The following is a 27,588-nucleotide window of genomic DNA, read 5'->3' as shown; positions in this document are numbered from 1 at the left end:
AATTAAGTTAAAAAACCAAAAATAAACCAAAATGTTGAGGAATTCAAATCATATTTCAATAATAACCTTTAATATGAATGGTCTAACCTCATCCAATTAAAAGCCATAGACTGACAGATTGGATTAAGAAAAAAAAGATCCAAGAATATGCTGCTTTCAAGAGACTCATCTCACAGGAAAAGACATCCACAGTCTGAAAGTGAAAGGATGGGAATAAGTGTATCACTCACATGGACCTCATAAACAAGCAGGGGTTTCCATCCTCAGATAAACTTGACTTCAAACCAAAACTAGTGAAAAGGAATAAAGAAGGACATTTCATACTGCTTAAGGGATTCATACATCAACAAGACAGAACAATCATAAATATCTATCCCTGAACAATGGGGCATCTATGTATGTCAAACAAACCCTTCTCAAATACAAGAACCAAATAGGTCACAACACAATAATACTGGGTGACTTTAATACTCCTCTCTCACTACTTTATAGATCTTCCAAAATAAAACTAAACAAAGAAACTATAGAACTCAATAACACAATCAATAATTTGGACTTAACAGACATATATAGAATATCCCATCCATCAACGAGCAAATAGACTTTCTTCTCAGTAGCATATGGATCCTTCTCCAAAATAAACTATGTGATGCCACAAAACAAGTCTTAGCAAACAAACAAACAAACAAACAAAAAAAAACATAGAGATACTACCCTGCATTCTATCTGACCATAATGGAATGAAATTAGAAATCAATGATCAAATTAAAAAGAGAAGCTACTCCAACACCTGGAGACTAAACAATACATTATTGAATGACAAATGGATAACAGAAGATGTCAGGGAGGAGATAAAACATTCTTAGAGGTAAATGAGAATTCTGATACAACTTACCAAAATCTCTGGAAATCTATGAAGGCAGTACTAAGAAGAAAGTTCATTGCATGGAGTTCATTCACTAAAAAAAAAAAGAAAAAGTCAACAAATAAATGACCTGACATTATAGCCCAAAGCCCTAGAAAAAGAAGAATAAACCAACACCAAAAGTAGAAGAGGACAGGAAAGAATTAATATCAGGGCAGAAATCAATGAAATTGAAATTAAAGAAACAATTCAAAAAATTGACAAAACAAAAAGTTGATTCTTTGAAAAAATAAATAAAATTGACAAACTCTTGGCCACTCTAATGAAAAGAAGGAGGGAGAAAACTAAAAAATTACAAAATTTGTGATGAAAAAGGAAATATACTCCAATAATATAGAAATTTATACTCCAATAAAATAGGAAACCTCAAAGACACTGACAAATTTCTAGAGGTATATATGATCAACCCAAACTGAGGCAAGAGAACATACATAATTTAAACAGATCAATTTCAAGCAGGGAAATAGAAGATGCTATCAAAAGCCTACCAACCAAGAAAGCCCAGGACCAGACGATTTCACAGATGAGTTCTACAAGACCTACAAGAAATATCAATACCAATACTCCTCAAATTATTCCATTATATAGAAAAGGAAGGAACCCTTCCAAACTTATTCTATGAAGCTAGTATCATTCTGATACAAAAACCAGACAGAGACACATCAAGGAAAGAAAATTTCAGACCTATATCCCTGATGAAGATTGATGCAAAATTTCTCAATAAAATTCTGACAAATTGCACACAAAAACATATTTAAAAAATAGTGTGCCATGATCAAGTGGGGTTCATTCCAGGGATGCAAGTTTGGTTTAACATATGGAAATAAATAAATGTAACTCATCATGTCAATAGACTTAAAGACACGAATCATATGATTATATCAATTGATGCAGAGAAAGTGTTTGACAAAATATAGCACCCCTTCATGTTCAAAACACTAGAAAAACTAGGGATATTAGAAATATACCTCAACATTGTAAAATCTATCTATGCTAACCCCAAGGCCAACATCATTCTAAATAGTAAAAATTGGAAGCATTTCCTCTAAAAACTGGAACAAGACAGGGATGCCCTCTTTTACCACTTCTATTCAACATAGTCTGTGAAACTCTAGCCAGAGCAATTAGACAGGTGAAAGAAAATAAAGGAATGTGAATAGGAAAAGAAGAACACAAACTATCATTTATTTGCCAATGACATGATTCTATACTTAGAGGATCAAAAAAAATTACACCAGAAACTTTCTGAATTCAGGAATGTAGCAGGATATAAAATCAATACCTATAAACCAAAGGCATTTCTATACATCAGTTGACCATATTTTAAATGTGGAATTCTACCACATTTAAAATAGCCCTGATGCTGGTCATGCTGGCACATGCCTGTAATCCCAGCAGCTTGGGAGGCTGAGGCAGGAGGATCACAAGTTCAAAGCCAGCCTCAGCAATGGCGAGGTGCTAGGCAACTCAGGGAGACTCTGTCTCTAAACAAAATACAAAATAGGGCTAGGGATGTGGCTCAGTGTTTGAGTATCCCTAGTTGAATCCCCAGTACCAAAAAATTAATAAATAAATAAAATAAAATAGCTTCAAAAAAATCAAATACTTGGGAATCAACTTAATAAAAGAGATTAAAGACCTCTATAATGAAAACTACAGAACACTAAAGAAAAAAATTGTAGAAGATCTTAGAAGAGGGGAAAGATCACCCATGTTCTTGGACAGGCAAAACTAATATTGTCAAAATGGTCATCCTCCCCAAAGTACTATACAGATTCAATGCAATTCCAATTAGAATCTCAATGTCATTTCTTATAAAAATAGAAAAAGCAATAATGAAATCCATTTGGAAAAATAAGAGACCCAGACTAGCCAAAGCAAGCCTTAGAGAAGAGCGAAGCAGGAGGCATCACAATACCTGACTTTAAACTATACTACAAAGCTATAGTAACAAAAATGGCATGGTGTTGGCACCAAAATAGACATGTAGACCAATGGTCAAGAATAGAAATCACAGAGACAAACCCACATAAATACAGTTATCTCATACTAGACAAAGGCACCAAAAACATACATTGGAGAAAAGATAGCCCCTTGAACCAATGGTGCTGGGAGAACTAGAAATCCATTTGCAGCAAAATGAAGAAAAACCCCTATCTCTCACCAGGAACAAAACTCAACTTCAAGTAGATCAAGGACCTAGGAATTAGACCAGAGACCCTGAGCCAAACAGAGAAAAAAATAGGCCCAGATATTCATCATGTTGGATTAGGCCCTGATTTCCTTAACAAGACTCCTAAAGTGCAAGAAATAAAATCAGGAATTTATATATGGGATGGTCTCAAACTAAAAAGCTTCTTCTCAGCAAAAGAAACAATCAATAATGTAAAGAGAGAGCCTATATTTTGGGAGCAAATTTTTGCCACATGCATGTCAGATAGAGCACTAATCTCCAGGATATAAAGAACTCAAAAAAAATAACATCAAAAAAACAAACAACCCAGGGCTGGGGTTGTGGCTCAGTGGTAAAGCACTTGCCTCCCACATGTTGGGCACTAGGTTCGATCCTCAGCACCACATAAAAATAAATAAACAAAATAAAGATAGTGTGTCCATGTATAACTGAAAAAAATTAAAAAAAACAATCAATAAATGGACTAAGGAGCTGAACAGACACTACTCAGAATAAGATATACAGTCAATCTACAAATATATAAAAAATGTTTAACATCTCTAGTAATTAGAGAAATGCAAATAAAAACTACTGTAAATTTTTTCTCACCCCAGTCAGAATGACAGTTATCAAGAATACAGACAACAAAAAATGTTGGGAAGGATGTGGGAGAAAAAGCACACTCATGCATTACTGGTAGGACTTCAAATTAGTGAAACCAATCTGGAAAGCAGTATGGAGATGTCTTAGAAAACTTGGAATGGAACCACCATTTGATGAAATGATGGAAGGACTTAAAATCAGCATACTATAGTAATGCAGCCACTTCAATGTTCATAGAGGCTCGATTCACAATAGCCCAGGTAAATGGATGTAGTTGGAAAATATCATTCTAAGTGAAGTAAGACAATGCCAAAAAAAACCAAAGGCCAAATGTTCTCTCTGATAAGTGGATGCTGATCCAAAACAAGGAGACAGGAGGCATGTCTCCATGGATTGGGCAAAGGGGAAGGAGGGTGGGAGCAGCATTGGGGCAGGGAAGATGGTGGAAATGAGATGGACATCATTACCCTAGATTCATGTAAAACTGCACATAGGGCGTGACACTACATCATGTACAGCCAGAGAAATGAAAAGTTGTGCTGGAATTGTGTACAATGAATCAAAAGGCATTTTACTGTCATATAGACCTAATTAAAATAAATAAATAACAAGATAAAATAAAACGGCTTGTTATTTTATATAACATAGGTACCTCTTCCTGTATACTTTGAAAATCTCCAGATTACTTATAACACCTAATGCTTTACTGTCGTGTTTAGAGAATGGCAAGAAAAATGTCTGTACATATTCAATACAAACACAATATTTTTGGAGTATTTTCCCTCTATTTTTGATTGAATTTGTACATGTAGAACCCACAGTTATAAAAGGATCACTGTAGTTGCTTAACCTATGGTCTCATAATCATCTCTTCAAATACTACATAATTTATCTCTCACTACTTATGCTTATACATGATCTAAACATGTTCACCCAAAGCAGCAGTAAGATTTATGTGCATTAATAGAGTACAGATAGTTGCATGAAGCCAAAAGAAAAGCTGGGTCATGTGCATTAAACTATGACATTCTTGATATGTGAACCAATGTTGAGTTTACAGTACTGATTTTTTTATTATACTATATAAAATCTCTGAATAAATTATATTAATTCATAGAATCCAAAATGTAAACTTACTCATTTTAAGCTATTCCAGTCTCCAGCTTGGTTTTGAAATACAGGCCTAATACTGGGTTCACCAAAAGATTTGAATGCTTGAGTATGTGTGAATGCTTCCTGGGTAAAAACATAGGTAGGCACTGTATATATTAAGAGATGTGACTTACACCATAGTGTTCCCAAGAATATTTCTATTGTCATAAAAAAAACTATATGAGAAACTCATGTAGTTATATTGACAAGAGAAATATCAAGTGTTGAAACCCTTTTCAAACTGAAATTAGACTTGGAGACAGCTTTTCTATTGACACAAATTAAATTTGAAAGGTGCATTTGCTTATTTCTCACATGTGTTTTTCTTTGCTTAAAACATGCTGTGTGACTAGGAAAAAAAAAGGTTGCTTATTTGAAAAATTCTATAGTGCCTTTCTAGTCTCAGGGATGTCTAAAAGCATATGAAAACTTTGAAATCCAACAGCAATATTTTTTTTCTAGATTCACTGTGGCCAATAATCACATAGAGAAGTTGTGGCTGACTTGTAATTGAGGATCCTGCTGTGGTCCCACGGCCTTTTCTGTTTATGCATATACTAGAGTAGATAAATACTTACTTGTTTTATGGGTGCAAGTTCTATATAAATAATTTTTGGAGTGAAAAAAAAGCGATTTGATGGCCACCACAAAGGTGTAAGAGGCACATTCCTTTCTTACTATAGCTAGTGCAGCATAGATTTAAATATATAGTGTTTAGTTTAGTGATATGACCCACAGTCTTTTATGTTGATTTTGGTTTAGTAATGCTTGGGAAATCAATTCCTCAGCTGCTAGGTCTACTTCATGGGGTGATATCATGAATGCATGCTTGAAATAAAAATATTGGCTGTGCTAGCATGTTCTACAAATCAAAACAGAAAAGGCAACGCTACCTTTTACTAGACACAAACAGTTTGAATATTTAATAAGGTCTTATAATGGAGTGTGTAATAAAGTTAGTGCAAATATGTTTTAACACAGATTACTTTGATGCTGTTTTTCAAGTTAATAAGTCATCTGAGAGTTTCCAATATAAATTTGGGAGCAGATTTTTATGGTTTTGAGTTGCCCTGGATGTAGAGCTCTGTAAAACATTATGGGCACTTCAATTTTGTAACTGATGTTTTTATATTGACATTTTTTAATAGACCCCCTGAAAAAAATCAATATACTCAGTTCTACTCTCAGAACAGGGAGTGTTCCTTGTGTAAATTAGTTGTAGCTTAGGACTCACATGAAAACTCTCAAGTCAACATCATTGTATACTGTTATTCTCCAGTGCAGGCCTTTGAGATTTCATTTAATTTCCTAAAGTTTTTAGGTAGCCAGTGATGTGAAAAAAGTAAATGTGAGCCAAATGAGCATCAATTATAACTTAAAGCCATGAAATGAACATAATAAATGTGGAATTACAAAAAGGATATTAGCTAGCCAGGTGCAGTGCTGCATGCCTTAATTCCAGCTACTTGGGAAACTGAGGCAAGAGGAATGTAACTACAATGTCAGGCTGGGAAATTAGAAAGCTCCTGTCTCAAAATAACAAATAAAATTATAAAAGCAGTATGGATGTAGCTCCATGATAGAGCACTTGCCTATCATGCATAAGGCCCTGGGTTCAATCTCCATATTGAAAACAACAGCAAATATTTCAGAAATGTAGAGAGGTGATGATTTGTGTATATATATACACACACACACACACACACAGAGGTGGGATTATATATATATGTGGGATTTTATATATATGTGTGTATATATATATATATATATATATATATATATATATATATATATATATATCCACTATATTGAAATAAAACAATGAAGTGAAAAATTGTACATTTTAAAATATATGCATCTAATAATGAAATATTAACTTTTGGAGTATCCATTAGCATTGTCCCCAAAATTGTTCAGTATCAGCTCCTTTTAAAGTTATTATATAATAAACATGATCATCCACACACTGCTTATAACTTGAATTTCAATCTTGTTTTGACTTATTAAATGTATGTAGCAGTTAAGCATTTTAATTCAGTTTGTATTCATGTTCTTAAACCCAACTTTCATTGAGTCATATTTTCTTTCTTTCTTTTTTCTTTTTCTAGTACCCGGATTGAACCCAGGACATTTAACCACTGAGCCACATCCCCAGCCCTTTTTTATACTTCATTTAGACACAGGGTCTCACTAAATTGCTGAGGCTGACTTTGAAGTCACAATCCTCCTGCCTCAGCCTCCCAAGCCACTGGGATTACAGGTGTACATCACAGAACGTGACAGCAATCATATTAACTTATTAAAAGGAATCTATATAAAAAGGAAGTTTATCTCTGTGGATAAAACTGTCTTTTAACTTCTTTTTATTTTTTATTGAAGGTGGGGGGACCTAAGAATTACAAAACATATCTTCACTTGTTTCTCAGTGAAAAAAGCAAGTATCCTATAGGTAGTATAAAGAAAGTTTATGTACTGATTTCAGTGAGATCTTAAGGCAAATATACTCTTCAAGCCTCTGTTTATTTGGAGGATTCACTGACCCCAAAATAGGCTTACTTAGAATTCAGGAAGATGATATGTCAATATGGTAATTTTCCAGCAACAGTTGTAGGATCTTTCATTGCTGATGGTGCTCAATCTTGGACTGATTATTACCCAATACTAAAGAATGACCCTTGCATGGTCTCTAGTCAGTGTCTGTGGATCATGAGGTTTTTCTACTTTGCTGAAGGCAATATGTATAACACAGAGCTGAGCATTGTAAGATATAAAATTTCCTGGGTTTAGATGTTTTATTGACATGCATGAACTGATATACTAAAGACATGGTCAGTATCCTCTGCAGACTTCCAGGGTTCTCTCTGCCACTCTCTCACATATGGTACTCTGTCTTCCAAACAATATTTTCTTGGTTTCTTTCAGTCCCAGCTGCATCTGTTCAATTCAAGGAGTTCATCAGGCTTCTCTGAGTTTCCTCTGGGATATGACCTAAAATGTCTTAAAGTCATAAGCTCAGACAAAAAGGATCATTCTCTGACATCACTGTCTGTTGCTGCCTGGTGTCCAGTGTTTGAAAATAATTGCTTCAGATATTGTAGTATTTTTTAAGAACATAGGGGAAAATCTAACCTCTATTTCTACATATTGTTGGATGTACACCCATATTTTAATGGAGTGGAGTAATACTTTAAAATATAACTGTAATATATCTAATCTTTCTGTATTAAAGTTTTTAAAATGCAATTTTTAGCTTTTATTTCTTACAAATTTTTGTAGACACTATCAATTCAATGTTTGTGAGGTGCATACTAATATCCTGCTTAAACAATATATTTTCAGCCTTAATACATGTATTAATTTTGCTTTTCTGGAAAATTTTTATTTCAGTCATATTCCTTTTAGTATGCCTCAGTAACTAAAGAATTCTGAAAATTTAGTCGAAAATAAAAAAGGAACATGATAGACAATTTCACAAATTCTTTAAAAAAGCAAGATATTATTTTAAGATGGATTCTTAAGACCCACATAGAATTATAAGTTTCATTATATTGTGTTCTGCTGTCGGGGCTTGTGATGTAGTACTGGGAAGCATACATAAACCTAAAGATTCAACATGACAAATTCAGAATCTAAAGGTATCTGGAAGGTGGAGCCCTCAGACAATAGGTATGAGGAGGGCAGTCCTTTGGGTGTGCCAGCAAATCCAGTCAGCTGTCTTCAAGTAAGAGTTTTCAGAGGATTACATGTTCATCAGTATTAATCCCATTTTGCATATGTTTTAGAAGATGGGCTTTTGAATCAAAATAATGACTCCAATAGGTCTTGCTAGACAACCTCTTAGAGAAACTTCTAAAAATGCACCACCTTTTTAAAATAATAACCAAATTCATATGTTTTATTTCTAAATCTTTAGAATTAAATCATGGAAAATATTATCAAATTATCATTGATAATGCATATTTAAAAAAACTTTTTATATAGAAGCATTCTATTATTTTCGGACTTAGTATATGGGGCTGGTAGTTCTCTTTGTATGATATGTTGGATGGAGAAATAAGAAAGGTAATTATGTTAACCACCAGCTCTTTTCCATGGAAAAGTAAGAGGATGATAGCCCTCTTCAAGAACCACTGGGCTTTATTCACTTTGTCTGTGGGTGAAAGAAGGATTCTTATATGTTCATGAATTGTTTAAGCAACATTACATCATCATTCATGTATTTCTGAAGTCCCTGTGTATGTTTTTACATCTATTTGAAGAAAGGGTAGGTAGGTAGTATTTTTTGGCATATTTATGACTACATTCTCTCACTGGAAAAATCATTGAAGAAAGGTTAACTGAAAATGCTTGGTATCTTAAAGGGGAAAACATAATTCCATTCACCATAAAGTTTTAAAAATAATTTTTAAATTTATTATTTAATGAAAGGTAACATGGAAATATTGAACAATAAATTTTTATGGTTATATCATTTATCATGCTCTTTATGATAAGGCCTAATAATATACTGAGTTCAATGTAGAATCATTCCATTTTAGCACTTTAGGACAGACATATTTGATATGAAAAATAAGCAACGGATGATATGAAATCATGGTCAACCCAATAAAAAATAATTTTTTTTCTTTTTATGAAAAACTCATAAGCTATATCTGATTGAACAAACTCTTTGAATGCATAAGAATAAATATTTACAGTGGCCAAGGATAATAAGTTCTATTTTTTCCACTTTTTGCTCTTTTGTAGCTGACCTGTGATTCTATGTAGAGGAATGAGGTGATATTGGTTTCAAGGGCAAGGATTTTGTTCTTCTTGCTCAGTCTCTTAAACTCATATTTACCATAGAACCCAACACATGTTCAATAAATGTTCTTTGAATATATTTTATGCATATATATCACATATACATATAAAATACATAATCAACTAATCCTTATTAATCAGTCAAAGCATGCTGTTTGAACATGCTCTGAGTTTAATATGAAAATGGACTCTCTGAAGGAAGCACATGTGTTCTGTATTGAATTCCCTCTTTCCATTCTTTCAAACACTATTTTTTCAATTTTGTTCTTTGTGGGATTGAATGAATAAAAGTTAAGTTATTTAACATTAAATATTTAACATATAAGATCATTTAATATGTTAATGATAAATTGGTGATTAATTTGTTTTAAAACTTAATGATTCAAAATATTAATTTTATGAGTAAATATAATATAAAATTATTGATGAATTCCACTTTTAATGAAATTATTATTATTAAAATACAAATTATTTACTCAGTCTTTGAACAAACATATATTAGGTACTATGTGTCAGGCAATGTTCCAGGCAGTTGGCATACAACAGCGAATAGAGATCAAACCTGGGCTGGGGGTGTAGCTCAGCAACAGAATGTTTGCCTAGCATGTACAAGGTCCTGGATTAGATCCCCACCACTGTGAAAAGAGAAAGAGAAATAAAGGCTTTCATGGAGTTTTCATCTCTATGGCCAACAAGTAGAGAATGCACGAACAATGTGTGTAGAAGTGATAATTCATATGGAGGACAAAAAAAAAAAAGCATGGTGCTTATAGAAACTATAAAGAAGTACTAGTTTATTTAAGGTGGAAAAGGGCATGCATTTGTATACATACTTGAATGAAATGAACCATAAGGATTCTTTTGTATACATACTTGAATGAAATGAACCATAAGGATTCTTTTGGAAAGTCATTCCCAGCCGAAGGAAGAGTAGGTAAGATAGATTTGAGTGGGGAGGATGCTTATCATGTTTGAGGAGCACCATAATGTCTGATATTGCTTAAGCATAAAAGAGAGTATGTATAGGCCATAATAATGGCTTTGAACTTCATTCTGAGTGATATCTGTAGTCCCTAGAGAAATTAGAACATAAATGATATGATCTGACTTACACTTTGAAAGTATAATTCGGCACCCTGGGGTTGGGAAGGATAGGTGGACAGACAGTTTCACAAGTGGTAAAACCAGTTAGGAGTATATTTCAACAATTGTGGTGGAGATCATACTGGGATAACAGAGGATTAGTTATGCTGTTTATGCCAATTGCCTTTGACTGAGATATACTCAATAACTACCAACATATATCTCTGATATGTTAAAAATAGACAGGGGTAAATAGAAAGAGAGAGAGTGTGTGTCAAGGAGGAGTCACAGATTTTTGTCTTGAGTAGTTGAAAACCTGGTGTTGACATTTCCTAAGAAGAGGGAAATGGGGAACCTGTAGTATAGAGGAGGAAAACAAATGCTGCGTTTTAGACATGCCAAGTTTCAGACGAATATTAGCCAAGCCCAGGATGAGGCAGCTAGCTTCTGCATTAAGTTGGTTTCCTCTCTGATCCCAATAGTCAGGAAGCAATTTAAGAAAGAGAAGTTCATTCTTTTGCCTATGGATCATAAATTTCCTAACCATAACAAAAGATCTATTTTATTCTGCTCTGTGAGTTTCCTTTGATACTTGGAAGAGGTAAAAAACATTTTATTCAAGTATTTCATTTCCATTTTATTGTTATTAATTAAGATTAGCCTAAGCACCTGAACATAGTAACAATGATAGTAATCATGACCATTAATTGACTTTTTTCATTGTACCAAGCACTCTTCTCAATGTTTTATTTCAGTTCTTCCCAAAGTCATATTTTATTTCAAATGTACCTCATGTGTATCCAAGTCCTAGAAATGTCGAATAATTTGCCTGTGGTTACAGGGCCTATAGGTTTGTGCAACCCCTCAAAATTCGTATGTTTTTATAAAGCATTTGCAATCATACCATAGTTTTCTGGCACAAACCATTTTCTTCCATATGGATTTTTCTCTTATAAATAAAAATGAAGCAATATGATGAAAGAAGTGTTTTTCTTTAAAGACAAAATGTTTCCCTTAACTGAACATTAGTGTACTGCAGCACACCTTGGTTACTTCTACCACTGAGAAAATATTTTTCTGCTCATTTGTGCTTTACTGTCCCAAAGCAGCTATTGCTAGCTTTCACATACCTAAAAATATGTCTCTCCTGCCTTCCTCCTAGACATTCTGACTTCCATTGAGCTTCCCACCCTGTATCAGACACCTACTATAACCCATATCCCTCAAAGTTCTGACACTTTTTATTTAGATTTTTGACCACTCAGCAATATTCTTCTACTGAACTATTGCTTTGGAGGATGTAAAATCCCTTTACAATTCTGGCTGTCATCCCAGGAAATTAGCCATGAGAAACAGGGTTGGTTTGTGATAATAAGGAGCCAGATTACTACATGTGACTAGGAATTGCAAGCAGCTTTTGCTTATTGTTTATAATTATTTATAATTATAATTATATTGTTTATGATTCTGGACATTTGTAATTGTAGGTAGGGATACTTGCTATTAATGATTTAAAATTAAAGTTATTTTAGGGGAAAAAAGAGAAAAAGTTTTTGAAAAATATTTAGATATCTATTTTACCAATCTTTTCTATCACATCTCTAATATTATCATAAAGTGAAATTCAAGCACATTTGCTGATTAGGGAAATCTTTCTGGACCTATGAGTTTACTTATTCCCTTTTCACCTGAAGCAGTATTCACCCAGCCCTACAGATTGGCTATGTAACATTAACTTATATCTGTTTTAGTCAGCTTTTCTGCTGCTGTGACTAAAAGAACTGACAAGAACAACATTTGAGGACAAAGTTTATTTGGGGGCTCATGGTTTCAGAGGTCTTGATCCATAGACAGTTGGTTCCATTCTTTAGGGCTCAAGGTGAGACTCAACATCATGGTGGAAGAGTGTGATAGAGGGAAGCAGCTCACATAATGATCAGGAAGCAGAGAGATTCCATTAGACAGATATAAAATATGTACCCCAATGGCATGCCCCCTTGTACCCACCTCTTCCAGCCACATCCTTACAGACCTTCAGTTTTCACTCAATTAATCTCATTATGGGATTTTAATTTACTGGTTGAATTAAATCTCTCCCAACCCAATAATTTATCCTCTGAACTTTCTTGCATTGCCTCACATATGAGCTTTTGTGGGACACCTCACATCTAAACTATAACAATATTTTTGCCACCAACCCCTTTAAGTCTCTTACTCATTTGTATTCTATTGTTGTCATACTTTAGGGTCAAGCAGATCTATTTTGAATTTTAGAAGCACAGCTTATTTTCTGTGTCATAATAGAAAAGTTACATAATCCTTTGATTTCCAAGGTTTTAAAATATATATATAGATATATATGGCAAATATGAAGACACCTACTCTGAATTATTGTTGGGTACATAAAAAGGATTAAAGTATAAGAAACACAGTATAGGAAGCTGCAATACAGCAGATGTCCAATATTCACTATTGTTAGATTTTGACATGTAAACAAAATGCATAATAATTTATAAGTCTGATAGTAAAATATTTTGTGACAATTACTTATAAGGCAACTTTTGATATGCACATATAAATATTTAGATTTAATTAGAGATGAGTGATTGTATGTATATAATCTCTTTCAAATATGTCTTCTCATGCATAAGGGCATTCTCCTTTAAATATTTTCTGAATTAGACAGCTTTGGATGTAAAAAACACAAATAATTTGTGACATTAAAAATAGCTATTGGAGCTTGATACAGTGGAGCATGCCTGCAAACCCAGCAGCTCTGGAGCCTGAAGCAGGAGGATCCCAAGTTCAAAAGCCTCAGAAAATTAGCAAGGCCCTAAGCAACTTAGTAAGACCCTGCTCAAAATAAAAAGGCAGGAGATGTAGCTTAGTGGTTAATACACCTGTGTTCAATCCATGGTACCAGAAAAAAAAATGAGGTGCTATTGGCATGTAGCATTTATTTGTAATAATGTGAATGATAATTCTTGACACATGGGTTTAACACATTTCAAATAATATAAAAATTAAAACTTCAAAGGGGAACTTGTAGAAAGAACACATTAAACAGATATCATTATGAAATTATCTGATTCATTCTCCAAACATTCAACAAGGTAACTAAGTGACATTAGGAAAAGCAAAATATCTTCTATTAGTCAACCTACATGAAGAGAATAAGTGACAAATGACATAACAGAAAATACAGTTGGGGCTTTTTTCTTGTAAGTTTTAACTCCTAGTGTTTCCTCTAATAACTCTTCTGAAGGATCCACTGATGTCTGTGTTTGTTTACAGGCACTATCACAGGTAACTCTCCTTCTGAGGGTTCTCTTCATCATCCTGACCTTGACCTCCATTGGATTTCTTCTGGATCAAAGGTAAGAACTGAAATGTTTTCATTATTTTTCTCTTTTACTAAAATTAAGAATTTTCCATAAAGCCATGAAAATAATAGTATGTTATGTAACTTTTTAATATAGTTTTAAAATAAACATGAAACCTTGATAACTACCCTTCATTATTTTAGAATAGATAGATATGTCAGTTCTCCTAAGAAACCTTTTTTTTTAATGTAAAGTAAAAGACACTGGATCCGTGAGGGGACTCATTTACATTATGCTCTACAATTTAATTGTCTAATATTTTAATTTTAGCTGAAAATAAGCTTCTTCCTAACCCATCAATGCTTTAACTAAGCCAAAATTTGATAAAGAAGAGATTTTTCTTAAAAAAATACATTTTCTTTTTTACTTTAATGCCTATTTTTTAAAAAAAACTTCAGAGGGACATCTCAAATATGTTAAAATACTACATATTTATTGAAAATCATAAGAAAATGCAATCTATATATTAATTATAATATATACATATGAAGAGCTTAGCTAAAGCTAATGAAAGTTATTGACATGTCATTTCAGACCTAAGGCAGCTATTATGGAAACTCTCCGTTGCTTGGTGATCCTGATGCTGTACAGATTCGGTCACATTAAGCCTCTTGTCCCCGCCTTGTCATTTGTTTTTGAGGTAAGCCATTCACCATAGGCAGCTATAGCATGGATTATACATGGATTGCATGTTTAATTCATTCATTATATGATGTCTCCTCTCTACTTAATTTGTGAGAAGTACTTGTGAGAATTTGTGTCTGTTTACTTAAGTAGCAGTACTTGTTAGTTGTGTTACTTTGGGCTAGCTAATATTGCTGAGCCACAGTTTTCTAGTCCCTAAATTTGGATCAATATTGTTAAGCTTATATAGTTTTGGGAAAAATTTTGTTGCATAATTTTTATAAAGAAATGTCAAGACATATGGCATGTTGTAAGGAAGTGGTAAAAGTGATTTTATAAGAAATTTTTGTCAAGGATTCTACTATTTGAGAAATTTTTAAAACTTTAATTTATTAAATTTTTAATTGGTTCATTTTAGTTATACATAAATTAGGAGTCATTTTGACATAACTGTAAAAACATGAAATATAATTTGTTCTATTCAGTCCCCAGTACTTGCTTTTTCCTTTCCTCTTTCTTCCTTCCTATTCACTTGCCTGTACTCTACTGAACTTTCTGCTATTTATTTACAGTTTTTTAAAATTAATGCCTAACATATATTCATAATGGTGAGATTCATTGTAGTATATTCATATATCTGCATAGGAAAGTTGGGTCAGATTCATTCCACATTTTCCCTTTCCCATCCTTCTCCACTCCCCTCAACCCCCTTACTCTGCTCCACTGATCTTCTATTTTGATGAAATCACTCAAAATTTTCTGTTCTTTTCTTCATTGTGGACTTGCTTCTGCATACCAGAAAACAAATTCAACCTTTGACCTTCTGAATCTGACTTATTTCATTTAGCATAATAATTTTTAGTTCCATACATTTTCCAACTAATGCCAATATTTTGTTGTTCTTTATAGCTGAATGATACTCCATTATCTAATTTATTACATTTTCTTTGTCTATTTATCTGTTGAAGGGCATCTAGACTGGTTCTATAGCTTGGTTAATATTAGTTGTGCTGCTATAAATATTAATGTGGCTGCATCCCTATATTATGATGATTTTAAATGAAAAGATATAAATAAATTAATAGAGGTCAAGTGAGATTTTCCTACAACTAAATTTATATAAATATGATATATTATGAATAAAACTTATTTCTCCAAAACTACATTGGAATTTCAGATCTAGGCAACTGTTAAAATTTTTTCTTATCATTTGTATTTTAATAGTGTGTTTTCAAAATCTAGAATTATATTGTTAATTTTGGTGTGGAGCAACCTGCCAGTATCACTAGAATGTGCAACATGAAAGTTTATTTAAGGAAAAAAAAATGTTAACAACATATCACCCTACTTCAAAGTAAAAACTGACATAGAAATAATTATAAATCGGAAAACTCATTTACAAGAAATTTGAAAATATCTATCAAAATTGCAGATACAAATACCCTTGGAAGTGCATTCTACTTCTAGTAATTTATACTCTAGAAATAATACATTCACACATGTACATTGATGCATAGAAAGATTATTCATTGGGACATCATTTGTAGTGGTATTAGACTGGAAAAAATCTAATTATTTAAAAAAAATGTCTAGCAAATAAAGATAAAGAACTCTTTAGTACAAATCAAGAGTAATTGCAATAATATATGATATATTATGTATGAAATAATACATGATACTGAATCACATATGATGTATTCTACCATACAATGTATACAAATATAAAAACAGGTTGAGAAACTTCTGTATATACATATATAAATGTATTTTATTGTAGGTGTATTAATATATCTAGGAAGATAAAAATGTACCTAACGGTTTTCTGTATGAAGGGAATGATAATTATGAGCTATAAGAAAGAAATTGAAGAACAGTTCTTCAAATTAGTATTCTTTGGAAACAAAGTTTATGAAGCATGGGAATATATTTCACTTTTAAAAAAAATGATGTTTAGATAATGAGGCAAATTCTTAGTAACAGGATTTTGGATATAATCTAAGGTAATATAATTTGCATTAAAATAGACATTAAAGTTTACATAATATCATACCTATGTTGTTTCTTGAGATTATAAACTAGAAGAAAAATTCAGAAGCATAAATTATACATGTTTAGGAAAATTCAGAAGTTTACATACCAAAATAAGACTTATAATCAAACAAAATAGATTGTCAAACTTTAAATAAGAGGCATATTCTAATTATGGGCATGAAAGCAATTAATTCCATTTAATGAACCCCACTGTTGGGTATATGGTAATAGTTAATCTTGCATGCTCCAGAAGCAAATAAAGTGTCTGGGTTCTTTAAATTAGCCCTGGTTTTAATCAAATAGGAGTATATATTTACAAAACTTTATTGCATTTGGAATTCTTTAATGATGGAGTGGTAGAGAGCAATATAGTATATGCAGCTTTTGAGTTGATATGCTGTTAATTTCCTAATTTAGTAACAGGTGAAAGTGAATGAGTAAAACATGAGCTTTGAAGCCATGCTGCTTGAATTTGATTCCACTCTGAGAACTTACTTGGTGTGGGTCCTTGGGAAACCACTTGACCACTTAAATAATTGGCTTTAGCTTCCTCATCTGTAAAAGGTGGGAGTAATAACATCTATCTAATAAGGTTTTGAGAAGTAAATGAGATAATATGCGTAAGAAATTTGGCACAGCAATTAACACATAATAAGTGATATTAGGTGCTATTATTATTTTTGATGTTGGTATTATTATTTTATATTAACATGAAGATCCTCAAAATAATTGCTTGGTTTGTCTCAAGAAACACTAATCATATTTAGGGTCAGCTAGTATGAGAAGTGGGAAAAAGTAACAATGTTGAACAAAAAATCTAGTTTTTAGTCTGAAACTCATTCTATGACATTGGACTTTGTGACTAGGTTATTCATCTATAAAACAGGTTTACTAAGAGATAACATCATTTGAATCCTTTGAGCCCTTATTGTGTTCCAAATGTTTTACTTGTAATTTTTCATTTAATCCTCATACACAATCCAAATTTATGTATGTATGTGTATATATATATATATATATATATATATATATATATATATATATACACACACACACACACACACACACACATGCATATAATTTGTTTGTATACACATAGCTAGTAAGGGAACAACCCAGGATACAGACTTAGGAGCCTGACACCGTATTTCTTAATCATCCAGGAACATTTTCTTCTATGTAATGATAGCAGTACTCAACTTCCCTAAAGGTTCCAGATGAGAAAGACAGATGCAATATAGCAGTAAGAGCTTGGAAAATGGAAAAAACTGTAATAAATGGCTTTTAAATTTAATTGCAAAGGTACTTTTGAAAAACAAGTGGTTTGAATAATTTACCTCTGAATTATCTTTGGTTTATTATTCAAAGAAGGGAGGAAACCATGACACATGTTCTCTGGGTGCTTACCTCCTCTTTCCAGAATTTTTCTGTACATCTTGGCATGCACATAACTAGTTCTTCAAAAGTAGACATTGCCTGCAATTTGACATTAAAACTTTTTATTAAATATGCATAATAACATTGACATCACATGGCTCTGTAGTTTGTATGTACTTTTTGCATTTAGTCAGGCATTGGTTCTGAAGCTTGCTTCTCAGTGTGGCAATGTTGGGAGGTGGTGGGCCTTTAATAGATGGAGCCTAATGGGAGGTCAAGTGGGTGTGCCCTTGGAGAGATTAATGTTGTTCTCATGGAACCTCTGAGTCAGTTTTTGTGAGAGGGTCATCATTAAAGAATAAGCCTGACCACTCCCTAGTCTCTTTGGTTGACTGTCTGATGATATCATCTATCCCTCTTGTACATGCTTCTGTCATTTGTGATGTTATTTGCCATGAGGTTCTTGCCAGAGTTGAGCTGACCCATGCTGTACAATCTCCAAAACTGTAGCTAAATAAAGCTCTTTCCTAAGTACCCAGCCTCAGGTATTTCCTTAGAGTAATTGAAAATGGACTAACACATACAGCTGTGTGGAAAATTAAATGCCTCAAAGGACATAGGAAGCATTCAGTAAAATTTGGTTGTTATAATTAAGACAATTATTAAAACTAAGCCATTGAATTCCAAATGGTTAAACCTGAACAAGTCTTCTGTGATCAGAATTCAATACATATGTGCCAGAATAAAAACTGGGCAAGTATGTTCCCATGGGTATTTTTACCTGTGAAGTAGCCTTTTCTTTTTTTGCTTCCTTTTAAAGTTCAATGCATTAAAAATTACTGTCAGTCTCAGTTCTTATATTTTTAATTGTACATTTCAAAATTGCATTTTTTTCACATTTTTATCTATTAGAACTTTATGTAAATCTTTTTCATTCATCATAGTTTTAATAAAACTGTTCTTTACCCCATATAAGGAGTATAGAAACTTAATAAATGGCCTCAGTGACTCCATTCAATATGAATTAGGACTGACTGACTAGAGTCATTAGACTATAAGGACATAATGTTCTCATCATTTTTCTTTGAAGCTATCACATGAATCCGTGTCAGTGAAGCAATTAATCGCCTTTCTCTTATAAATCAGTGTTGTATATATTGGCAACACCAGCTTGCAGCCCTGTGACTCTTCTTTATTTATCTAGAAGGCTGACTGGAAATTTTCTTACAGTGCTTTATTATGTTAGTCAAACTTTATAAGTTTGCTCATAACAGTTCTTCTACACCAAAAGACACTTCTAGTTACATTTTACAACTTGAATATCTGTCTCTCTTTCTCTCTTTCACTCTCTTTCATACACACACACACACACACACACACACACACACTGGAAAACTGGCTTTAAATTATTTTTCACTCAAATTACAAAATTGCGATTGAGTAATGACAATTCTGGTTCAGAAATACAAGGTATTATTTGAATTTGATACTGTGACTTGTATGTTAAAGATTTACTTCTTTTAGCTTATGACCAAAAGAATACTGAATAAGGGCAAAGGGCTCTTGTTATTTATAAAGGTAATACAGAGTGAATACATAACCACCAATCTGTGTATGCAATGATTATCTCAGGCCTTGGACTTTTTGCTTTGATTACTTTAGCAAATACTTTGATCACCACCTTCCATACCTTTCCAAAGCTTGCTTTTTTATAAGAAACTTGACAGAAGAATACTCTGTTCATTCTTTCATTCACTCATTTCTCACTCATATATTTTGTGTTTGTAAGCTCACATGTAATTTGCTGTAAGATACACCTGTGGACTTGTGATTTATTTTGCTTTTCTTATCAGTGGCTTCCTAAATGTTTAACCTGGTGAATTTTAAAATAAAGAAAATGAAATAAGGTCCAAGTTGAGAAGTCATTTTGGATAAATACACAGATGGTCCCAGACCTAACAATGGTTTGATTTATGATTTTTAGACCTTACAGTGGTGTGAAGGTGGTACACATTCAGTAGAAACTGTCCATTAAATTTTGAATTTTGGTCAATAGAGTGTGGCATGATGATCTCTTGGGATGCTGAACACTGGCTACAAGGTGCAACTTCCAATCAGATGCACTATCAGGATTCAGAAAAACCATCATTCCACTGTGCAGGAAAGATGAGTATTTTTTGGGTAATTTAGCAGGCTATTTGGACTTATTATATTTTCAATTTATGATGGGTTTATGAGGATGTACCACTATCAAAAGATAAGAAAATCTATATGCATATATAAAATGAGAAGATACTTTCTTACATTTTGTTATTTATGCACATTTTGTTTCATATAACTTTTAATTCAATTAAACAGAGATTAATAAAGGAGATAATGTATGATTTAATCTGTCATGAAGGCCTCAGTGGTTTTTACTCACATAAATCTGTGGGTCAGGCTCAGTTCTGCAACTTAATTGGTTGTGTAGCCTTAAAAAGTTATCTAAAATAACCATGCTTTAGTTCTCTTAGCTTAATTTCTTCACAAAAAAAGGAAAATATAAGCTCTAAGAGGCTGTCTTGAGATTCAAAAGAATGAAGAAGATATGGCCTATAGAATCTAGCATTGTATCTGACATATAAGTACCAAGCACAATTAGTAATAATTATATCTCCTGATTTATACTGTACGTACACCTGCACACACATTTAAAATAATATTTTGAGAAATAATATTTTGAGCAATAAAAAGATAAACCTGAGAATATCTGCTTATTGGTGTCAAAGTAATTGGATTACAAAATTATATGTGATCATTTTAAATTTAGAACTCTGTTTTTAAAATTTGACTTTCAGTTTTTAGTATAGGTCATGAAAAATGAGAGCATATCACCCTTAAATGACAAATCAACTTGTATCATCTGAAAATGTGCACCAAGAGATGGAGAGAATTTGAACAAGTGGAAGGGAAGGGAAAGAATGCAGAGAAAAGTTGAGAAGCAAAGTTGACCATGGCTGTGCAAGGGGTGAGATGAACCTAGCAACAACAGAGCAAAGCGTGGGTCCCAGGGAAAGACAAATAAAAGCTCATGCAACTTAAATCCAACTTGCTGGTGTTTTCAGTGGCATGCAGAAGAGTCTATCCAATACATATTAAATGCCTGTTTCACCAAAGATACAACAGAAGTACTATCTTTGTGGAGCTTGGATGTTAGTATTAATTTTCAAAATTGCTGAACAGCAAATAAGCACAAATTTAGCGGCTTAAAAATGACAAACATTTTTTTATTTATTTAACAGTTTCTGTGGATCAGAGGTCAGTGTACCTCAATACTCTGTTTATGGTATCTAGAAGCTAGATTTAAGATACTGGGAAGACTGCACACTCATCTGGTGGCTCAGCTAAGGAAAAATCCACTCTCCTACTCGTTCAGGTTGCTGACAGAATTCATTTCCTTTTAGCTGTATGGGTTAGGGCCCAGCTTTCTGCTGGCTTCTGACTGGAGGCGGCCTTCAGGTCCCAAAGCATGCCTGCAGCTCCTCACCCAATGGCCTTCCTAATCATGACTGCTTACTTATCAAGCTGGCAAGAATAACCTCTTGCTACAGAGATCACTCAGTCTCTCTTTTAAAAGTCTCACCTGATTAAGTCAGGCTCATCCAGGATAATCTTGTAATAGACAGATTTAGGGCCTTGGTAACATCTGTAATATCCCTTAATATTTGCCTTATTCTTGTGACTAGAAGCAAGTCATGGGTCTCATCTACATTCAAGAAAAGGGGATTATATAGAGTGACAGGTCATAAATAGCAGAGGTAGGAATCACAGAGCCACCTAGTTTCTATCAGTGGTAATGAGAGAGGGTAGAAAATAACTTAGAAAAATATTTATATACATATTCATGTATATGTGCCTACATAAGTATGGTTTATTAAGTAATGGTAAGTACTATAGAGAAAAATGGATATAAGAGGCAAAATTAGAAAATTAAATAAACAAAACCCCAAACAGTACCCAGGGATGTCTGGTGGCATTTCAGTACAGACTTTATTTCAACCAAAAATCCATGTTAATTCCTGGGAAAGTTCAGGTAAAAGGAGGCTTGAGTGCAAACGTACTGAAGTATTTAGTACCTGGGATCCTTGGTTGAACTAGAGTAAGCAACAGGGCAAGTAAGATCAGGACAGTAACACGTAGGTGTTTTGGGTTAATGTGCTTATCTTGGCTTTTACTCCAAGTGAAATGAGAATACCCTGAAGAATCTGTGCAGAGGAAGTATATGAATTAACATATTTTAAGATCACATTGACTGCTGGGTTGAGGACAAATGAAAGGGGCATAGCAAGAAGCGAAGCAAGAATATAAGGTAGCAGGCAGATGAGCAGAGTTGGTGTCCTAGGATGATACTTTAGAGAACTTGGGAAGTAATCATATTCAGGTGCTGACTTTAAAGTATAGGAGGTAAGTTTTTCTCATGGGTCAAATGAGGAGTGTGAAAAAAAAAAGAGGAGTCAAGAATGAGTGCAAGGGATTTGTTTGGCCAAAGGAAATGAAACAATGGAATCACCATGAACTGGGATGGGAAACTCTTGGAGAAAGAGCTAGGAGTGAAAGGTGGTATGTCTATTTCATTTGGAAGGATTGTGTTTGTTGATTTCGTAGTTATATTCTTCTAGACATAATTTTTAATACATTTGGCATACAGAAATTAATTATTCAATGTAGACAAAATAGATGATAAGAACATAGGCCCACGTTTTGTTAATGGTTCTATTTATGTTTTGTGATTTAAATGTTTTTCCTTTCTCATTTTTTCTTCATGTACTCTTTAATGAATTTATATGACATTTAATTCATTACCTCATAGTTTTTTTTCAGCTAATATTTGATGTTCAGAGTTTTATACTAAGTGCTGAGAAAAAAAAAAAATATATATATATATATATATACGCACACATAAAGAGAGAGAGAGAGAGAGAGAGAGAGAGAGAGAGAGAGAGCGCTGGACATGGTAGTGCATGCCTGGAATCCCAGTGACTCAGGAGGCTAAGGTGGGAGGACTGCAAGTTTGAGACCCACCTCAGTAACTTAGTGAAGCCTTAAGATCTTCTTAAGCCCTGTCTCAAAATAAAACATTAAAAAGGGGTGGGGGGCTGAGGATGTGGCTCAGTGGTTAAGAGACCCTGAGTTCAAATGCAAAAGAATAAATGAAAATATCATTGGAAGACCAGAGTTGTCACAGCGTCAAGACACTACCCTGTTTTTGAAAATGATGGAGAGGGCCACTGTACAGGGAACCTGCTTCTAATATCAATGTTCTTGGGCCTTGTGTTAGTCAGCTTTTTATCACAGTGACAAAAATACCTAACAAGAATTAATTCAGGGAAACAAAACTGTAGTTTGGCTCACAGTTTCAAAGATGGTGAGCCAAATCCACTGTTCTGGGCTTGAGATAAGGCAGCACACCATGGTGGAAAGGCAGAAGGACATGGTGGAGAAGCACTGCCTTGTTCATAGATGTCCAGGAAGGAGAGAGAAAGAGAAGATGTACCACAGGAAAGATAAGCCCTTTCAGGTTATGTCCCCAGTTACCACTTCCTGCAGCCATATTTCACTTACTGATGTTTACCACCCTGTCAGTCCATTAAAACTAGGATGGACATTTTTGGTTACAGCTCTCAAAATCCAATCATTTCACCTCTAAAATTCTCTGCATTAACACAGGAGTTTTTGTGGGACAACTCATATCCAAATCTTAACATTTCATCTCTGGCTCCCAAAATCTCATGTGTGTACAACAATGCGAAATGCATTTAGTTCATTTACAGGAGTCCCATAATCTTAACAGTTTCAGCATTGCCCAAGTCCAAGTCTAAAGTCTCTTCTGAGACTAAAAGGAAACTCTTGACTGTGAACCCCTGTAAAAATTAAAAAAAAACAACTTATATATATCCAATATTCAATGCCATAGATTAAATATTTCCTTTCCAAAAGGCACGAATACAGTCATAGAAAGATTGGATGGAACCAAAGCAAGACTTAAACCCTGGTAGCAAGTTCTTGTCCCCAAAGGGCTTGAATGGCCCCACCCCTTGGCCTTGCCATTTGTAGAGCACATGGTCTCTCTTTTAGCTTGGCTGTCTTTATAGCCAGCGGCATTTCTGGGCAGACAGTCATGTTACTGGAATCTCTTAATTACCGGAATCTCTATTCCAGCTTCAGTTTTTCCTATACAACTTCAAGGATCACCCTCTTAGGGACACACACAAAGACACCAACCCTGTTATAATTTGCCTGGCCTCCCAGGTCTTCTCCTGAAATCTCAGTGAAAGCTTCCATGAACCCTAACTCAAGTATTCTACACTAGTTAGAACCAGCACTACATAGATACTAAGGTCTGCTGCTAGCTCATGCAGAAGTCAAGCTCACTGGAATTAAGTTTGCAGTAGCCTCAGAGTGGCTACACCAAATTTCTGAGATGTCCTCAAGCCACCTTTTCTATTATTTTTCTGCAAAGTACTTAGCATATCCTTAGAAACTATAATCTCTTCAACAAACACACTTTATCAGCCCAAGTTTTGCATGCACTTTTCTGGTCAAAGTGCAAGTTTTAAAAATCTTCCATCCCACTTTCTGTTTCTGATTCTTATAGTACATCTGACTAAAAGCTGAAAACAATATCCATGCCATTCCCAAATGTTGTGCTTCCTTGAAATTTCCTCCACCAGAGTAATTAGTCCATTACCTTTAAATTTAACCTTAATTAGAGTGTTAGATTGTGAACAAAAGTAGTTAAATTCTTTGCCAAAATATAGTGTGAATGAATTCTAGTCCAACTCTCAACGGAATTCTCATTTGTCTCTGAAAACATAAGAACACAGTCCACATTTCTGTAGGCATTCTGGTCCTCTGTGCTCTCACCCTGATCACCAGTAAGCTCTGCTTACAACATTCTAAGACTTCCCTATCCTCAATTTCCAAAATTTATCAAACTCTTCCCATAAATCAACTCCAAAATTTTTTGAACAACATGGCCAGGTTAGTACCAGCAATAACCTCACCTCTCAGTACCAATTTCTGTGTTAGTATGTCTTTGTTGCTGTGACCAAAGTACCTAACAAGGACAACTTAGAAGAGAAAAAGTTTATTTGGGCTCATGGTATCATAATCTATTATGAACTTAATCTATTGTGGGCTGACTCCATTGCTTTGGGCCCAAGGTGAAGCAGCCCATCGTGATGGAAGGGCAAAAGGGTATAGCAGAGAAGGGCTGCCTTGTTCATGGATAGCCACAAAGTAGAAAGGAAACAGAGAAGGGGCCATAGGAAAGGTGACTGCTTCCAGTGTGTGATACCAGTTATCTACATTCTCCAGTGATGACCCACCTGCCTACAGTTACCACCCTGTTAGCCCATTCAAACTCGGATATTCTGATTAGGTTTGAGATCAAATCATTTCACCTCAAGACATTCCTAAATTAATGAAGAAGCTTTGGGGGATGCCTCATATCCAAATTATCATAAGAACTGTCTGGATCTTGATATCTAGAATTATTTTAAGCCACAAATATCAGAATTCCAGCTATAAAACGTCACTAAGATGAAGAAGGCAGAAGGATTACACTTTGATTTCTTATCTATGCTTTGTTTATTTTTATGTTTTTTTAAAAATTTTCATGGGTATTATAAGCCAATTTTATTTGCATGTTGTCTTAGATGTGTACATGAGGATATACAGTCTTTATTGATCTGGGATCTGCTAGATTTTAAAACATCAGTTACTATAGTTTTTGTATATTTATTTCTTTATTGATCTTTATTGATCTGAAAACTGCTAGATTTTAAAACATCAGTTACTATAGTTTTTGTATACTTATTTCTAACTCCTCTGGATTAGGAGTGGTGTTTGAGATAATTCTTCATAAGGGATATAGTGGAATATGAAATTAAAATGATTTTTCCCCCAGTTGCTTTCTCTGAGTATTCAAATTGTCTTTGAAAAAGAGATTTATACTATTTTTTAAAATTTTTAAATCATTCAAATACAGTATATTATGCAAAGTTTGGGTGTGTTTTATATCCATTGTTTTATATAATAAAATTAATCATGATTAGTGATCATAAAAAAGAAATTGAACATTTAACTTTATGATTTTCAATAAATGAGTTGTGTAATGTGGCTCAACAAGACAGGGACAGAACTGAATTTCAGTTGACTTTATGGCTCATGAAAACGATCAGTTCAGTAAGCTTCAATTGAATTTTGTGCATAATGTGGTCGTTTTTGTATGTATTATCATTTATTTAAATATTTCAAATACATGTCATGGGTAATTTTAAGTACTGAAGTTCATGTTCTACATGGTTAGCAAATATCAATTAATTTGTTAATTTATTAATTTAGTTTTTAAGTCATAATAACCTTAGAATGTATTATAAGTTGCTTTTTTTTTTTAATGAGGAAACTGAAGTCATTTGTCCAAGGCCCCAGTACTTTATGTAGGTAAAACAGGATTCAAATCTCCATAGTGTGGCTCTGAAGCCCATACATTTACAAGGCAAGCTCTAGTGTGCATTACAAGTTGAACTGTCTGAATCTTGTGTTCATTGATGTTAAAACTCCATGGGGCCTGAGCCTGAAGCAACCTTTCTCATCTACCCACCTTTGTTTATTTTTATCACTTGTAAAACCATGGATGAACGGTGACTCTCACATGTTTATCTGCATAGGACCTCCTCCACCTTCATGGGTAGAATCACACATTCTCCTACCTGAGTAAGGTCTGCTTTTGAACAGGATAGGCACATTACAGAATAGCATATCTAAAAGTGAGCCTTCTAACCATCCTGTATCTCAAGACTTTATGCCTCAAAAACCATTTATCATCAACAGTTACTCATGCCACAGATCTAAGAATCATCCTGTTTTAACATGTTTCTGTTCCACTCACTTATTCCCCCAAAACTTCTGTTTTTTTCTACTCCAAGACATATCTCCTATTAAATTCACATGTTATGATCCTACTTTAACGTTTTATAACTTGCTCTACTTTAAAGCATTATATCTTGCCAGGACAACAACAGAAGATACTGTAGTATCCACCTTACTTCTATTCTTGACAACTTACTATCATATATATACATATATGATTAAACTTAGTTTAAATTGTTTAATGGATTTAGATTGCACTCAGAATAAAATTCAAACTTTTTACCATAGTCTAAAAGTACCTGAGAAATTTGCCATTTGAAAACATTTGTAGACATCCCTAATCTGGAAATTTAAGTTTATAAAGAAAATAAATAGATAAAAGAAGTCATTGCTTTAATATAGAAAATGTGACTATAATATACAGAATGTGACTCCTAATAGTGTCTTGAGAAATATTAACTTTTTTATTGGCTTTATACGTAGTAAATTCTTAGAAAAACTATACTTCTACAAAAAATAAA

General features: G+C 33.6%; 1 protein-coding gene across 5 annotated transcripts in view; it reads left to right on the top strand.

The window, feature by feature from the left end:
• Positions 1-27,588, top strand: part of Agmo (alkylglycerol monooxygenase) — a 337,598-nt gene that overhangs the window by 180,593 nt on the left and 129,417 nt on the right. For 4 of the 5 annotated variants that reach the window (XM_046463535.2, XM_046463530.2, XM_046463531.2 and 1 more), the window contains 2 exons: positions 14,034-14,116; positions 14,657-14,762. In XM_046463535.2, coding sequence (XP_046319491.1) covers positions 14,034-14,116; positions 14,657-14,762 — 189 coding nt within the window. Of the gene's footprint in view, positions 1-14,033; positions 14,117-14,656; positions 14,763-20,210; positions 20,551-27,588 lie in introns of those variants that run through there. The other variant, XM_046463533.2, reaches the window with a different exon arrangement.

The sequence above is a fragment of the Marmota monax genome, unplaced genomic scaffold, assembly GCF_021218885.2.
Source record: "Marmota monax isolate L192 unplaced genomic scaffold, Marmota_monax_Labrador192_F-V1.1 WCK01_AAM20220418_F8-fsc00057, whole genome shotgun sequence".
Classification (NCBI taxonomy): Eukaryota; Metazoa; Chordata; class Mammalia; order Rodentia; family Sciuridae; genus Marmota; species Marmota monax.
Note: the sequence above shows the minus strand (reverse complement) of the source record. Positions and strands in the feature narration are given on the sequence as shown.